The 15068-nt window shown below is 48.5% G+C and overlaps 5 protein-coding genes across 5 annotated transcripts; 1 reads left to right on the top strand and 4 right to left on the bottom strand.

Moving 5' to 3' along the window:
- Positions 1 to 2037: 2037 nt before the first annotated feature.
- BT62DRAFT_977156 (ARM repeat-containing protein) lies at positions 2038 to 3514 on the bottom strand (the record flags this gene model as incomplete). Its single annotated transcript, XM_043189259.1, has 8 exons — positions 2038 to 2135; positions 2184 to 2312; positions 2372 to 2609; positions 2663 to 2869; positions 2918 to 3013; positions 3060 to 3179; positions 3238 to 3399; positions 3449 to 3514. The coding sequence occupies 8 exons, from the start codon at positions 3512 to 3514 to the stop codon at positions 2038 to 2040; spliced, it is 1116 nt and encodes a 371-aa protein (XP_043045974.1).
- A 292-nt stretch (positions 3515 to 3806) lies between these two features.
- On the bottom strand, positions 3807 to 4998 carry BT62DRAFT_860382 (uncharacterized protein; the record flags this gene model as incomplete). The annotated part of the gene is made up of 4 exons (XM_043182497.1): positions 3807 to 4475; positions 4551 to 4622; positions 4667 to 4876; positions 4933 to 4998. Coding segments are annotated over 4 exons (1017 nt in total), but the record flags the coding sequence as incomplete, so codon positions are not given.
- Positions 4999 to 6187: 1189 nt separating this feature from the next.
- On the bottom strand, positions 6188 to 10513 carry BT62DRAFT_1014691 (kinesin heavy chain). Its single transcript, XM_043178226.1, has 16 exons — positions 10109 to 10513; positions 9858 to 10049; positions 9795 to 9805; positions 9642 to 9715; positions 9429 to 9585; positions 9218 to 9361; positions 8937 to 9166; positions 8222 to 8887; positions 7918 to 8166; positions 7606 to 7861; positions 7481 to 7545; positions 7274 to 7423; positions 7055 to 7216; positions 6857 to 6997; positions 6619 to 6805; positions 6188 to 6566 (listed from the first exon to the last, which is right to left on the bottom strand). The coding sequence occupies exons 1-16, from the start codon at positions 10144 to 10146 to the stop codon at positions 6400 to 6402; spliced, it is 2889 nt and encodes a 962-aa protein (XP_043045972.1). The 5' UTR covers positions 10147 to 10513; the 3' UTR covers positions 6188 to 6399.
- On the bottom strand, positions 10465 to 10894 carry BT62DRAFT_998504 (Elf1-domain-containing protein; the record flags this gene model as incomplete). The annotated part of the gene is made up of 3 exons (XM_043190730.1): positions 10465 to 10607; positions 10658 to 10783; positions 10834 to 10894. 3 exons carry the CDS (start codon positions 10892 to 10894, stop codon positions 10465 to 10467), a joined length of 330 nt encoding a protein of 109 aa, XP_043045971.1.
- A 171-nt stretch (positions 10895 to 11065) lies between these two features.
- On the top strand, positions 11066 to 14813 carry BT62DRAFT_879338 (kinesin-domain-containing protein; the record flags this gene model as incomplete). The annotated part of the gene is made up of 7 exons (XM_043182586.1): positions 11066 to 11565; positions 11615 to 12253; positions 12300 to 12937; positions 12994 to 13862; positions 13911 to 14043; positions 14093 to 14244; positions 14304 to 14813. 7 exons carry the CDS (start codon positions 11066 to 11068, stop codon positions 14811 to 14813), a joined length of 3441 nt encoding a protein of 1146 aa, XP_043045970.1.
- Between the last annotated feature and the right edge of the window lie 255 nt (positions 14814 to 15068).

Here is a 15068-nt window from a genome sequence, read left to right as displayed (position 1 = left end):
ATCGAGGATAGCAGGAGACGGAGATGAAGACGAGTCCGTGCTACCGGAAAAGAGAGGACGATATGGATCGGCGACGGTAGACTCCGCTGCAACAGGAGGATATTTTACGCTGTCCAGTGGAGAAGATGTCCTACTCGTCGTATTGAGAGGCTGACCTTGCCAATGAGGAACATGAAACCCGTTCGTTTCAGCACGGCGACCGATATCTGCTGACAATGATTGCGTAGAGGGAATGGTAAAAGACCTTAACCCGTTTGCATGATTTGCATCGCGAACTCCTGAGTACTGTGAAGAGGAAGGCGGAGACGAGAAGGAAGTTGAGACAGGTGAAACGGGAGCGTCTAATTTATGCGTCAATTCGAATGGTGACGAGGAGTTCCAACCCAGGCCCTCTGTCTGACTTATCATACCATTTGCGCCAGCGTACGCTTCGGGATCGACGTCTTCTTCTTGAAGGCCTTCGTTAAAGTTAAGAGGATTGCTATAAGGAGAAGTCGACCAATTTTTGCGGGGCGGGCTATCATAGGATGCAGGCGCGTATTGGTGACTATCACTTGTCCCCGGAAGCGTGTCTAGTTGAAAGGGCTTAGAGTGCCCATGAACAGAATTTGGGAGGCCCAGAATGTTTGGAGGCGGGCCGGTGTCCGGAGTGTGAGAAGAACGAGGAGGAAGGTCAGAGCATGCCGGTGTACTGTAAGCGCTATGAGGTGTGGTCCGGCGTGGCGGCAGCGGCAGAGCAGGGGGAGGAGATGACGAGGTAAACGTGTTATGGGTTTGTATGCTGGCCCCGCGTGACATAGTTCGCCGTGCTTTCGTCATCGGAAACGGTGGGTCATACGCGTTGGAAACCTTTGGCCTCTCAATTGGCTTTGTGGGTGAGGTAGGTCGTGCAGGTAGATTGGTAGGTGGGAAGGAAGAAAAAGCAGGTGTCGCTGATGAATATGCGGTCGGATTGTACTGAGCAGCAGCAGTTGGTGTATGCGACGAATATGAAGCCCTGAATGAGGATACAGGGGGGTCAAATGCTGAGGTGGTCGATGGAGAGGCTGGAGAATCGTAAATATGCAAAGGGCCCGGTGGAGATGCTGCATAATGTGGATAACTAGACTGCGTCGTTGCAACCATAGACTTCACTGGCGGCGAGTAGGCATCATGCGAGACGCCGTACAAAGGTTCCCGTCGTTCTACCGCGGCACTGTAATCATGAACTACTCGACGGCGTGAATGACCAAATAAGAGTACGATGCAAAGAAATCAATACCTGGCTGCTGTCCTTGCTTCTCTCCTGGCCCATCGAACTGACCATGAGCCTGTTCACGTCCGGCACCACCAAACGTCGAACCACGTGAATAAAGGGACTGCGATGGGTTGTACTGCTGATTCTGTGCCGTATCGGGCCATGCACTCTGGTGTTCCGTCTTGTTTGACGCATTTCCTACTTCCCCAGGCGCATCGAAAACGGTATCTAGGCGTTCTGAAGACGTATACGTGTCATTGACACCAAACAGGTGCTCTGCCGATTGTGTGACTTTCGTTTCGGTCAACTCTGTTCCCAGTGTTGCAAACGGGTCTAGGGAATCGTCCGAGCCAAAAAGCGACGCTGCTGCTTCAGCACCTTCCATTGTGCAGCAAAATGGAGGAAATTGGGGGCTACCTAGGCGGTATAGGCGGTCGACACGGAAGCCGACTGGGAGTCTTTGGAGGGTCGTAACCACGTACTATTTGGCCCGCTTTGGTTGGACCCACGACGTGTCACCTCGTCTTTTGGGTTTCAATTCCAAGCGTTCAAAAAGAAACTATCCAACGACTCAAGTACTCAAAATTGACAATTATAACTGTGTACGTGACTAAATGGCCCAGTTAAAATACGACAACTAACAAGAAAACCAAACTATCGACAATATAAGAATAGAAATATCCAACAGAATGTGCAAAGGATAGGATGCGTGACATGGAAATAGACGGTGCAGACAGATACAAAGCAGAAAGCAGAGTTGACAATCACAGAATTAAATGAGCGTGTCCATAGAAAGAAGATTATAGAGTTGAGGGAGTGCGGGCCGAAAGAATGACTTCAGGACGGATAATGGTAGGCTCTCCAGACTGAGTAGGAGTTTTATCAAGTAATTTCTCGACTGTCAGGATAGAGTTAGAGCGAAAAAAACAGGAGAACCTAAACGTACTGGAACTAAGATGTTTATTATACGCGCTAGAATATTTTCGCATGTTCATCAACTGTGGACGAACCATGCCTATTAATGCCTCTCTTTGCTCCCCTTCAGCAACCTGCAGCGCACGTTGAAGGACGTAATCTAGGCCCGGTAAGCCGTGAGTGGCATGTCTTCACGCAGTCACCGTAAATGCGACTTACTGGCAAATTGATCCTTCATCATCGTCATGACCGGATTCGTGCCATCCTGCTTCGGCATCATCAGTTCCTCTATGAGGACATGTCGGCTTTCGGCATCTGCGCAGATAAGGGCTTTCTCGCAGACATTTGACGCAAACTTGTGCCGAGCCATCTGCAACATCTGGCCTCGTAGTTTAGCTATCACCTGAGTCCTATCGTGCGGTTGTCCGTGATCCAATACAAATTGGATAACATAGTTCTGTCCCGCGAGGCCGGTTAGTCTGCGATGATGGACACAAAATGACAACGTACTCCGAACTGATCCTGCATCAAATTGTTGGTGTAGTCGTGTAGTTCCTCCAGCAATGGGCGTGCAAATTCTTCAGGCAAGTGTTCAAGGCAGCGTTGAAGTACACGACAGCCGTAAGCATGTGTGGATAACTCATGAACACTTCCCCTAAACGAACTCACGAAGCCCAGTTTGTCCGGGGACACACGTTCGATCAGCTTTTGAATTACCTACAAGGATGATCAGCACAAGAATTTCAAAGTGCGGATTAAACGTACATGGTTCCCATTTGCGTCCCTGACACATTTTAAAACATGGCCGTCAAGTTCTCTGACGAAGGTCGCCTGTTGATCAGGTGGTATATATTCTATAGCCTAGAACAAGTCAGGGCGAGACACGACGGAAATCAAGGAGGTATACCTTTTGAACCACTCTACAACCATACATTTGTAACGAAAGATGAAGAATATGGCCCTCCATAGTATTGGCGAGCAGCGTCTTTTGCATTTGCGTTCCATGTTCGAATAGTTTTTGAATAACCTGGAAACATCCCCCGTCAGTCAGGAAGGGGGCCAACCAAAACAAACCGTCTGCTCACATAATTACCGAAGACGTCTTGTACTAGTTGTAAAATATTGGCTGGTACGATCTCTTCGAAAACGAGTTGCTTCTCTTCGCTAGTGGCAGTCTCTAATTTCTGTTGTATGAAACGCGACCCATGCTGGTCGCCACTGAACTCAACAATATATCCATAGATATCCTGTGATCGTCAGTTAAGAAAACGCATGTTTCTATGGAAGAAGCCTTACCCGCAGCTCCCACTTACGGGTTTTGTTTGACCGGAACTCATCCAATACCGGACTACGCAACGACATGACCGGATGACCGCCGTCACGCCGGCCAAAGCGCATTCCATGGGGATACATGGCCTGAGCAGTAGGACCGTAGATTGTACTCCCGCCCACCATTGGAGGCACTTGTGCACTATAGTCGATACCAGAACCGTATGGTTGAGCATGAGGGGAAGGACTTGTCCGAACAGGAGCGTACATAATGGTCTGCGACGCTAAATGCTGTTGAATAGTGTACTGTGAATAGAAGTCAGTCGCCAGTCCCAACATGACAAAACAAAATACAGACAGATAGTTCACGTTTCTTCTCATTCGACGTTTCCGGATTATTATTGGGAACTTGCGGGGGTATCATAGGAGAATGGGCGGGAGGGTACATCATAGCTTGGGGAGCCGGATAATAGAAATGGGACCCGGGCGGGCGGTTCACAGAGTAGTCATAGAACATCGCGGATTGCTGGCGAATATCAGCCATGCCATTGAAGGCCTGGTGCCCAGGAAAAATCGTGGGAGCAGTGTTCGCCAAATGTGGGGAAGCATACAGCGACGGATCTGATGGAGCAGCTCCGTATGCATAAGGATATTCGACAAACGAGTCTCTACCGGCCGCATTAGGATAGAAGCCGCTGTAGTCAGGCTGAGGGAACGAGGGATAAGGTCCACGGCCTTGAGGCATAGCTATTGGGCCTCTCAGCTGGCTAGGAGCAGGTTGGGAGGGGCCACCGAGCTGTCGAGTCTGCACAGTGAAGTCATCTTCGACAGCCATACTACGAAGAGTTAATGAAAGATCATCTACGCTTGAAGCCTTCTGCATAGAATCAAACCCTGCGGGGGCACTTGGTTGGGCAGAATAGTTGCTTGCAACGAAGGCTTTCGTCGGCGATGTCGCAGAAGCATATCGAGAAGAATTCGAATCTTTGCCCAAAGTACCGTCGTACCGCTGAGGAGAAATTTGACCTTTCTTCGAACCAGAAGATCGGTCGTCCTGACAGCGATGAAAGTAAGTGAGCAAAAAAAAAAAGGATAAAGGAAGGGAGAAAGGCTATTTGCTACGACATACAATTCTTGGACCCGAAAATGGTGCCGATTGTGACTGCCTTTGCTTGGGATGATGTAGATTCAACGGCGGCTCCTGCTACAGACGGGTCATGTATAAACAAAGTCCGAAGGTTACACATGACTAACCAGTTGAGCGAATTCCTTTTTCTGAGGACTCCCGCCGTTAGCATCATCCCAAGCTCCGCTAGTTGACCGCGATGCTGGCCACCCTTCCCCAAAGTTACCGCGAAAATTATGATCTCCCTGCGACACTGAGAGATCATTCCCACTAGCGGCTGACGAAATCGAGGGATTTCTTCGTGATGGGGTAGTTCCTGAATCCCAAACCTAAAACCCAAAATCAACCATTCTAAAACGGAGAAAGTGAATTTCCAAGGACTCACCTGCCATCCTGAATTATTGACAAGTCCCTTGAACGCATTGGCGCCAGCCATGCCAACGCTTAACATGTTACCACTCGTAGTCGGTGTAATCTTCCTTGGCGGGGCCAGCTAGTATGAAGAATGAGTGCCACAAGAGTACAGTGAAGCCTCGTAACAAACGTTTGTCGAGGGATTCGTAGGGGAGTGAGCTCCGGAATGTGTTGACGACCCAGACGGTTTGCGCTTAGACTCCCCATACATTGACGAAAATAGGTGCTATATAATAAGTCTACGCCATTGAGAGGTGAACAGAAGTCCAGCTGGCATGGCACTCACTTGGTGTAGCCAGAAGGCTAAATTACGATGCTGGGAATGGATGAGGGACTATGGTAGTCAACAAGGAAGATACGATGATTGTTTGCTGGAAAACACGACGTAAACCTAGGCGAAACACACGGTGGCCAAAAGAGGGCGAATATGAGAACGTGATAGGGCACAGGGGGGTTGCTAGAGCGAAATGGAGGCCAGAGACGCGACTTACGAGGCGAGAGGAAAGGCAGACAGCTAGGACCGGAAGGAAGCAGATAGGAGAGAAAGGAAAGAGCGGCACGTCGAGGAAGGACGCGAAACTGAGCCAAAACTTTGGCAAAGGCAAAAATGAACCGTTTCTCCTAGAAAATATTTAAAAAAAGTAACACCGGAGGCAATATAGAGGAATAAAATAAAATCTTGGCTCGCGTTTCAACGGAATCAAATGAGGAAATCTCGCGTGGCACGGGGAACTTATCTCGTCCTTCTTTTCCAATTCGAAGCTAGGCGCGTCAGTGACGTAATAATTGCAATGCTTCCGGACAATCCTTCCCGTCAATCTTTCAGCCGTTGCTCCTTGACTTGACTCCGGCAGCAACGCAAGAAAAAGTCAGAAAAATCCGCATAAAAATCATATTTTTTTCTTCGGTACAGGGTCGTGCTTCCCACCTCGCCGACGGATCCGACCCATTTTGGTCCGATCTTATCACCATTATATTCTGTCAAATCACAGGCCAAAATAAGTACCACTTGTGATGCTCAAGGTGTGCCCAAATATTACGGAGGCCCCAACCGGTTCGATGTCACGTCTGATGGGAGCCTATGGAACAAGGTGGTCCCGAAAGTGCGCGACGATTGCCGCAGTGGCTTGTGCATCTCAGATGCACAGGCGATCACGCCACGTATACAGTAAAAATTCATGCATGGAAAATGCTGCATTAGAGAAAGATAATAGATGCTATGCGAGAGATAAAAACAGGAAGAAGGGTAAGATCCACCACGGCAACAGTTTGTGTACTTCACCGAGAGTTGAAGAACCACGACGCCCGCTTAGCTACAAAGACATGATGAATCCTGATTCTATGACACTGGCAAATGCACATACCTCCGGAACTGTCAAAGTGAACGGCGAATGCCAACGACGGTTAGTATTGTTCGGACCAAGATACAGATGGCACATTACCCTGTTTCTTCGTTCTGAAGTCTGGCCAATGGGTTAGCATTGGTGCTACTACCTCCACTGATGGGCCCAGGCACTGATGTCGAAGACACAGTCCCGCCCCCACCTCTTAGAGGCTTGGCGATACGACCAAAATTCAATGAAGACGTTGTCGCCGCCTTTTGTGCTAAACAAAAAATCGAGATGAGACAAGAAGTGAGAATGCAATTACCGCCTACCGCGAGCCTGATCGAGTCGTTCCTTAACAGCCTGAAGTTGAGCCTCGAATTTCTGATTCTGCACGGATAATCTTCGGTCAGCATCTTGAAGGAGGGCCTCCAAGTTCTGTATCCGTTCGTTTCGCGCAAGCAGCTTGCGTTCCGCAATTCCAGCCTCCTTCTTTAGGGAGGAGTTCTGATCAACAAGCTAACCTTATATCAGTCACACGATATGTCGACGCCACTTGTATCAACGCACCTGTTTCTGCACCAAGGTCAGTTGCTCCAAATTCCGTTCTAGGAATGCCATCTTCTTCTGCTGGGCTTTGCTGTTACTGTTTCGAATCACGTTGTTGTATTGCTCCTTGATCTCGTCCAACTGGATTTCCAACTCAACAACCTGAAGGGTACGTACTATTACAAATACAAATCGGGCATGTCTGAAATAGGTGCTCACCTTCTCACACCGATTTTGCAAATCTCGCATGAGAGACTTCTTGACGCCGTCGAATTCCGCTAATTGAACGTTGATAGCCTTTCGCGTGCGCTCGAGATCTTGGGCACTCTCGGCAAGGTTCTTACCACCTTCAATACCGGCGGATGTTACGGCAAAGGCGCGCTGGGTATAGCCGCTCTGGTCAATAAGGTAAGTAAGTTAACAGATGAAAAGGCTGACCTTAAGTTCCTCGTTGACACTCTTCAAACTCTCAATGGAGGCATTCAAACTTCGGACCTCATTCGCTCTCATGTCAAGCTGTTGCTTAAGATCTACGACTTCGCTGAGATGGGCATCGCGTTTCGCCGCGTATTGTGCCTCGAGTTTGTTCTGGGGTGCAAAACAGTATCAGTTGATGTGGTGAAAGGCAAAGGCATATATATATACCTTAAGATCGACCATAGACTCTGCAACATCAACGTTACTGGTTTCTTCGTCATGGATGGTCTTCTCTATTAAACATATGCATGTCAGGAACAAAATTTCCAAAGCAGAAATTTTTAAAAACTTACCAAGAAGCTCTTCGTACTCAGTTTCCAGTGAGGCAACACGACTTTCTAGTTCATCTCTCCTGCGTATCATCATTTCGTTCTCCTCCTGACTCTGTCTAAGCCTGTCAACGGTCTCTCTAACGAGGCTTTGCCCGTCGGCTAATTGCCTTCTAATGGCCGTGAGATCATCCGTCGTTAGTGAGGAAACAGAGTCGGCTGCATCCAACTTCGCGAGAATCTGCCGCAATTGATCATCTTTCTCGGAAAAGGCACCTTGCTGTAGTTATTATTAGGGTAAGCGGTAGTATGAGTAAGCAAGGACAGGTCACGTACCGTGTCGAATTTGGCCATCATGAGCGCCATCTTTTCCTGTTTGCGTTTCTCTTTATCTTCAGCGGATGATTCTTTCGGAGCAGACTTAAGTTCCGCAATCAGTTTCTTCAGTTCCTCCAGTTCATTCTTGCTATCTGCATTCTGCTCTTTGAGGATGTCTATGGTGATGACACCCTCTTTGTTGTCGTAGTCCAACCGTTCAACTTGCAGTCTAAGCTCGTTGATCTGACTGGACATCGACTTGTTCTCCTATATCACGAAGGACAGTATGAGCTTTACTTCCTTGTTTCGCATGAGTACAAACCTGGTTGACGGAAGCCTCTTGTTCCTTCAAAAACACAAGCTCTTCTTTCAACTCCTTCACAAGCTTCTCTGCTGCAACTAAAGCGCTCTCCCTCTCGGCAAGCTGGTCGCTAATCTCGTTCTCTCTTCGCAAGAAGTCCTCCCGCTCGTCCTTCTCCAGGCCAACCACGGTGGGCGTTTGAGGGCGGCTGTCATCAGATCGCATTCCCTCTATAGTGGGGTTCACGGGAACTGGTGTTAAACTGCGTGATGAAGAAGCCGGGGTTGAGGGTGATGAAGATGAAGGAATCTTCTTCATAGGTGCTGCTGGGGCTGCTGGCGAACCATGCTTACCTGGCGTTGCCCACTCTACCTCTTCGACATGTCCGCCAGAACGCCAGACAGCAAGCTCTGCTTCAAGAGCGGCGATATATTTCTGGTATGATGTGTTGGCAGCCTGCGCTTTGCTGAGGAGTCCCTTGAGTTCCAAAGGCGACAGTTCGGTGTTGACGCGGGCAGAGTTCTTGATGGATTTCGCCCGAATACCGAAGCGTAGCGTAGACAGAGTTTCGGCTTCATTGTAAGACGACGGAGAACAGTTAATGATGAGGGTCGTGCGTGAGTTTCCTCCCAGCGATTCTTGGAGGATACGCGTGAGCTTGGAGTCACGGTAGGGAATGTATTTGACCTGTTCCTTTGTCAGAAGCACGATCAAGAGGAAGATAAAAAGTGAAAACCTTTGCATCGGTTAAAGCATTGATAACCATGCCAAGAGCAGACAAAGATTTGTTAATTTTCTTTGCCTCCTCCAACGTCTGGCCAGAGGCTCCTGTCTTACCAACTTTTTCCGAACCGGCTAAATCAACGAGGTAAAGGTTTCCAGTTTTCCGAGCGCCAGTCTCCGTATTGCGTTGCTCAATAGTGATGAGGAAGATACTGTGAGACCGAGACGATTCGGCATTCATGTCTATGGAAGTAATATGCTAAGCGCCACTCAGTGATGTTCAAAGCGACCTACCTGTTGATGATACAACTCGTGCTTCACCACCAGTTCGCATGATTTCATACACTTCTCTCGCACTACTGACATAGTAGTCGGACAGGTTCTTGACGTATACACCTTTTGACTTCTCTTCATGAACTTGCAAGTTATCATTCTGAGCTGATATCCGGAACAAAGTTATTAGCGTTATAGAAAGGGTAACAAAGCAAACGATACGGTGACGTACGAGCCAGCAAATCACGGATTTTCTCCAAATAAATTTCCATGTACGACGCTTTCACAAGGTATTCCAGGTGCGCGTCACTTTCTACGATGGACTGGAAGATCTGTTCAGTTATTCGTGGAATTATACCCTTGAGGTCATCGGAGTCAATGTCAGCACCCTGAAGATGGTGAGTTATTGTTGTTCATGAAGATGGTGGCAGAGGGTATGACAGACCATCATGGTGAATGTCTTTCCGCTTCCCGTTTGACCATAGGCGAAGACGGTACCATTGTACCCATCCAGTACATCTACAGAGCGCAGAGTATGAGAAATATATTGACAAGGATATCACAGAGAACTGCAATATGACGTGCGATCTGGCATTACCTTTGACGATACTGGGTTACCCTATTCAGTGCTGCATGTTATATATGAAAGAATAGCACTCACTCTTTCACGCCATAGTCGAACACCTCATGCTGCTTCGTGCCCATTGGAAAGACTCGGTCGAAAGTGAAGCCATCCTTCTCGGGACCCGACGTGAGTGATGTCGACCGTAATTTGACTGTGGTGAGATTGTCATCGAACGCGACAACGTTTTCTCCACCTTCACGTTGTTCTATCGCGTTGGGAGGCCGAAATCTAGAGTAGGATGGCAAAGGTGAGTGACAATGGGAACTCGACGATGCGAGATGCCGTACCTACAAACGACTTTGATGTTGTTGCCTGTGGTGGCCATGGCGGGACCAACTCTATTATAGGGGCCGCTCTAAAGAATAAAGAATGCAGAAGAGGCAATAAATGTAAAAAGAAGGAAACGGAGCGAATGCAAAGGGCGTGAGTGACGGAAAGAAAGACGATTGGGATCAAAGGCGGATGTATGTTTGCATTTGTTGCCGTGTTACTACGGCTCAACTGAGCTCGCCTAAAACAGCCCAAGCAACGCTGCAACAGCGTGTTCTGGGAACAATGCAAAATCGTAGATAGTATACACTTGCTGAAGGGAAAGTACATATATTACTATCGAGAAGTTAAATGCAAGAGTACAGCCAGAAGTTCAATCGTCATCGCTTCCGGCTGATGGTGGTGCTCGAGCACGGCTGGATGAGGCGGTAGGGCATCGGACAACTGGCTCGCCTGACTGTGCCGCATCTGCAGCATCGATCCATTCGGAATATATGTCGATGGGTTCGGTGAGATCTAGGAATGAGTCAGGGTGCAATCTCAGGATAGGTGCACAGATAGCATACGGTTAACTTTGCTCTGGAATCGCTGGTCGCAGACCTTGCAAATCAGCTGGGCAACTCCTTCTTTCCTGTCCATTCTCACTGACACTGACTTGTCGTGGTGGCAGAAAAGGCATGTGAACGTAATGTCTGTGTCTCTTGTGAGCATCTGTGAGACCATGAATGCATGCTATACGCACCAAGTGGCTCCTTTTTCCTCGTCGGACCCGGTTTCCTCGACGATTTTTTACGTTTGCCCATGGTGTCGCTAAAGCAAGCAGTCAACCGTAGTCGAGGCTCCTCAAATGGAAAGAGGACAAGGTCACGTGTATGACGCGCCAAGCGGAGTTCGTATTGTCCACGTTTGTTTGGCCTGCAACTGCAACTCCCGTTTGTCCACCATCTCTCTGTTACGCTCGCCTTTTTTTTGCGATGGCTACGCGTCGTCCCCCGTCGTCGCGCTCGAAGAATAACAATCAGGCCCCACCGCAGCCACCGCGCTCCCGTTCAGCCATGGCCAAAACGTCGTCCCCAACAGAGAATCCGTCACTACCTGTGCCATCAACGTCAAGACCCCAGAAACCAGCGACAACCGTCCTGTCGAGGCAGAAAGATGATCCGGAATCGAATATACAGGTTGTTTTACGGTGTCGGCGACGCTCAGAGCGCGAAGTCGAAAGCAATAGTCCGATCATTGTTACTTCGAATGGAGCCAAAAGTAACCAGGTGTCCATTGAAACGACAGCTCCGACCTCCACTTTGGGTCTTGTTACTCTCCCACCTATTCGCACGTACCCTTTCGATCTCGTCTTCGGCCCTGAAGCAGACCAGGCATTGATATACCATGAAGTCGTTAGTCCAATGTTGGAGCAGGTGTTGATGGGGTATAATTGCACACTGTTTGCATACGGTCAGACAGGGACCGGAAAAACGTGAGGACCACCAACAACTTGTCAATTTACATTCACATTTTGGTTTCAGCTACACGATGCATGGCGACTTGGTTCCTACGGCCATGGGTAACCCCTCAGTGCATGCTGGCATGATTCCACGCGTTCTCTTCCGACTATTTCATGCTCTGGAGACGTCCGGGTCCGATTTCAGCGTTAAGATCTCCTACATTGAACTATATAACGAAGAACTCCGTGACCTTTTGGCGCCCGATCTTCCTGTTTCAACAGGGAGTACGCAGCTGATGTCCAAGGACACCTCCAAAAATGCAGATGCTGGTTTGAAAATTTTCGATGATGCCAACAAGCGTGGTGTTTTCATACAAGGTATCGAAGAAATACCTGTCAAAGATTCCGCTGATGCATTGGCGGTCTTGACCAAGGGAAGTGACAGGCGCCAAGTAGCTGCAACGAAATTCAATGACCACTCTAGTCGGTCGCATTCTATTTTCTCTATCACTGTTCACACCAAAGACAATGGTGTCGTTGGCGAGGATTTACTTAGGACCGGAAAACTGAACATGGTTGATTTGGCGGGGTCTGAAAACATTGGACGGTCCGGGGCTCAGAATGCGCGCGCCCGTGAGGCTGGAATGATCAACCAGAGCTTGTTGACATTAGGACGTGTGATAAACGCTCTGGTTGATAAGGCGCAACACGTTCCCTACAGGTCGGGGTTTCTTGATTCGAAATGATTTCATCTGATACCTATACAGGGAATCTAAACTTACGCGACTCCTTCAAGACTCGCTCGGAGGCCGCACAAAGACTTGTATCATTGCCACCGTCTCCCCCGCTCGTTCCAACATCGAAGAGACGCTGTCGACCCTTGACTATGCGATGAGGGCCAAATCTATCCGCAACAAGCCTGAACTCAATCAACGCATGACGCGCAACTCCCTCCTAAAAGAGTACGTTGCAGAGATTGAGCGTCTGAAAGCCGACGTCCTTGCTGCACGAGAAAAGAATGGCATATTTTTCTCTGAAGAGACATGGAATCAAATGACCGCTGAGCAGGAGCTGCGGGAGAGTGAGATCCTCGAGGCGAGGAAGCAAGTGGAGATTGTGGAGGGACAGATGAAAGTCGTGCGAGAGGAGTTTGAAGAGAGCATTGGAAGACTGAAGCTCAGAGAAGCCGAGTTGAAGGACACGAGGGAGCACCTAAGATCTACTGAAAAGGTCCTGGAAGAGAAGAAGGCTGAACTTCTGTCAGTCAAAGGTGTGCTCGAAGAAGAACTTGTAGTTCGCCGAGCATTCCAGACGACCGAAGGTATGCTTGACACGGTTGCTGGAGGGTTGAAGGCCGTAGCTCACGAAAGCATCGCCGATGTTGGAAGTTTGTTCAACAAACTTGGTACGTTCCATGTGCCAATGAGATCGGTGTAATAATTGACGTACAACTCCTCACAGAACGTAAAGCTGATGTCATGGATTCGAACGCGGAGGCTGTTGTGACACATGGTAGAAGCATCACATCGGCGATACAGCTTCTCTCGCGACACCTTGATGAATTCATGTGCACTTCATCCGCAAATGTCAGTAAATTGCGACAAGAAGCCAAACAATTTGGATCTTCCGAACTGTCAAACCTTGCGTTGTATTCACAACGTATCCACGAATATCTGAAACGAGTCCAAGAATCGCTCAACGATGTACGCGCCCAGGACGACTGCGAAGATCAAGCGCTCACGGTTGTGAAGAAGACCATGCAGGAGACGCACGAGACTTTCAAAGATGGCTTTGGATCATGGGGTACAAGTCTAAGTTCCACTTGTGTACAGCTGTGCGCCAAAGTGGAGACCGCAGGGGTTAATGCTTTCGACGGAGTGGAGAATGCTTTGAAAGCGATGGTCCAATTAGTTGAGAGTATCCTGAGTGATGCCCTCCAGTTCATTGAAGCAGAACGGGAAGGACTTTCTGCCGTGCAGTCTCTGGGTTCAAACGCTGCGAATGCCGAGATCCGGCGGTTGCGCGAGCAGAATGAAGCCTTGACAATAATGATCGAAAACGAGCGAATTAGCGCGGACAAATCAAAGAGCCAACTGGTCCAGCGGATATCTGGGTTGCTTGGGGATTTTGTGATGGAGAGGGATAAGGGGCTCAGGGCAGCTGTAAAGGGCGTTCTGGTTGCAAATGAAAAGGGCGCTGAATCTATGAAGGAATTCATAGCGAAGCAAAATAGCGCTCTGAATGATATGGATAGCGAAGGTTCCAAAGTGGCGATCACCCTGGAGAAGAGAAGCGGAGACGTCAAGCGCACAAGAGACGGTGCCCTCAAAGTAAGCATTTGTTTTCTTGCGGGTATGATGTTTCTTATTAGATTTCAGAACCTACATCAAGCTAAAGAGACTGTCACCACTGAGCTTTCTTCTCTGAATACCAACGTTTCTGGATCAATAACGTCGTATTCAAATACGATACAACAACAAACTCAGGACATGATACAGTCTTGTTCTACAAGTATGAATCCTTTCTGTACGTGTTTGATAACCATTCATGGACGAGCCAGGTTTCGAACAACATCAACGTGCCAAACGCGCTCGAATCGAAATGACTAAGGCTCTGGGCGTGGACGTTCAATCCGAATGTCGATCACTTGACCGTGGTCTTGCATCAACATCTCGTAATACCGAATGCTTCGTGAGCCAGGTATCGTCTATGGTACTGGAAAATTTATGTTTTTCTCTTTCGAGAACATCGTACTCAAGTTATTCTTATAGGCTTCCAGTCTCAATAATACGATCACGAACTTGAAAGATGCCGCAAATTCACAAGTGTCTTCTTTGGACGGTGCAACGCGTTCCTTGGCAGAGGAAGGTGCCAAAGACGACGTGCCGACGGGATCTACGCCTCGTGGAAAAATATGGGAATATGTCGACCACTGGGAGCTCACCAAAAGTCGCGATGACTTGCTCAAGGCGTGGCGGCAGACGGGGCTCTCGTCTGTCGATAGTGAGACCTTTTTGACGGAGCATCTTCCTCTACCAGAGGAGGACGATATTGCTATGGCGATCGAGGATACACTATCGACGTCCTCTGTTCAATCACCCAGTTCACCGGAGCCGCCGGTGTCGCTGGTTTCTTCTGCATCTTCCGTGTCATATCCAACAATACCACAACCAATAATGAAAGGGGACATGAAGTATTCTACAAAGAGCTCCAGAGCCATAACGGGGACATTGACGGATGCTAGAAATGTTTACACGACACGAGGAAGTAGACGACGATGATGATGGACGATGTACTGCTACTGTCGTAGATGAATTATTTATTGACCATACTCTTTATTACAGCATTACCAGTCATAGTGACACTTGCGGCTCCGATGAATATGAGTGAGCGTGAGTCATTCCTAAAGGATTGCTGGTCCTTTCCGGCTAGCTACCAGTCAAATATGTTGACGTCTTTGGCTCGGTGCCGCATTAGGTCTGGTATAAAAGGCCATTTGGGAACTGCCAGAACTCCTATATCCCAGTATTCAAAAT

The sequence above is a fragment of the Guyanagaster necrorhizus genome (genome assembly GCF_019112545.1).
Source record: "Guyanagaster necrorhizus MCA 3950 unplaced genomic scaffold BT62scaffold_1, whole genome shotgun sequence".
Classification (NCBI taxonomy): domain Eukaryota; kingdom Fungi; phylum Basidiomycota; class Agaricomycetes; order Agaricales; family Physalacriaceae; genus Guyanagaster; species Guyanagaster necrorhizus.
This window is presented reverse-complemented; position numbering and strand designations above follow the sequence as displayed.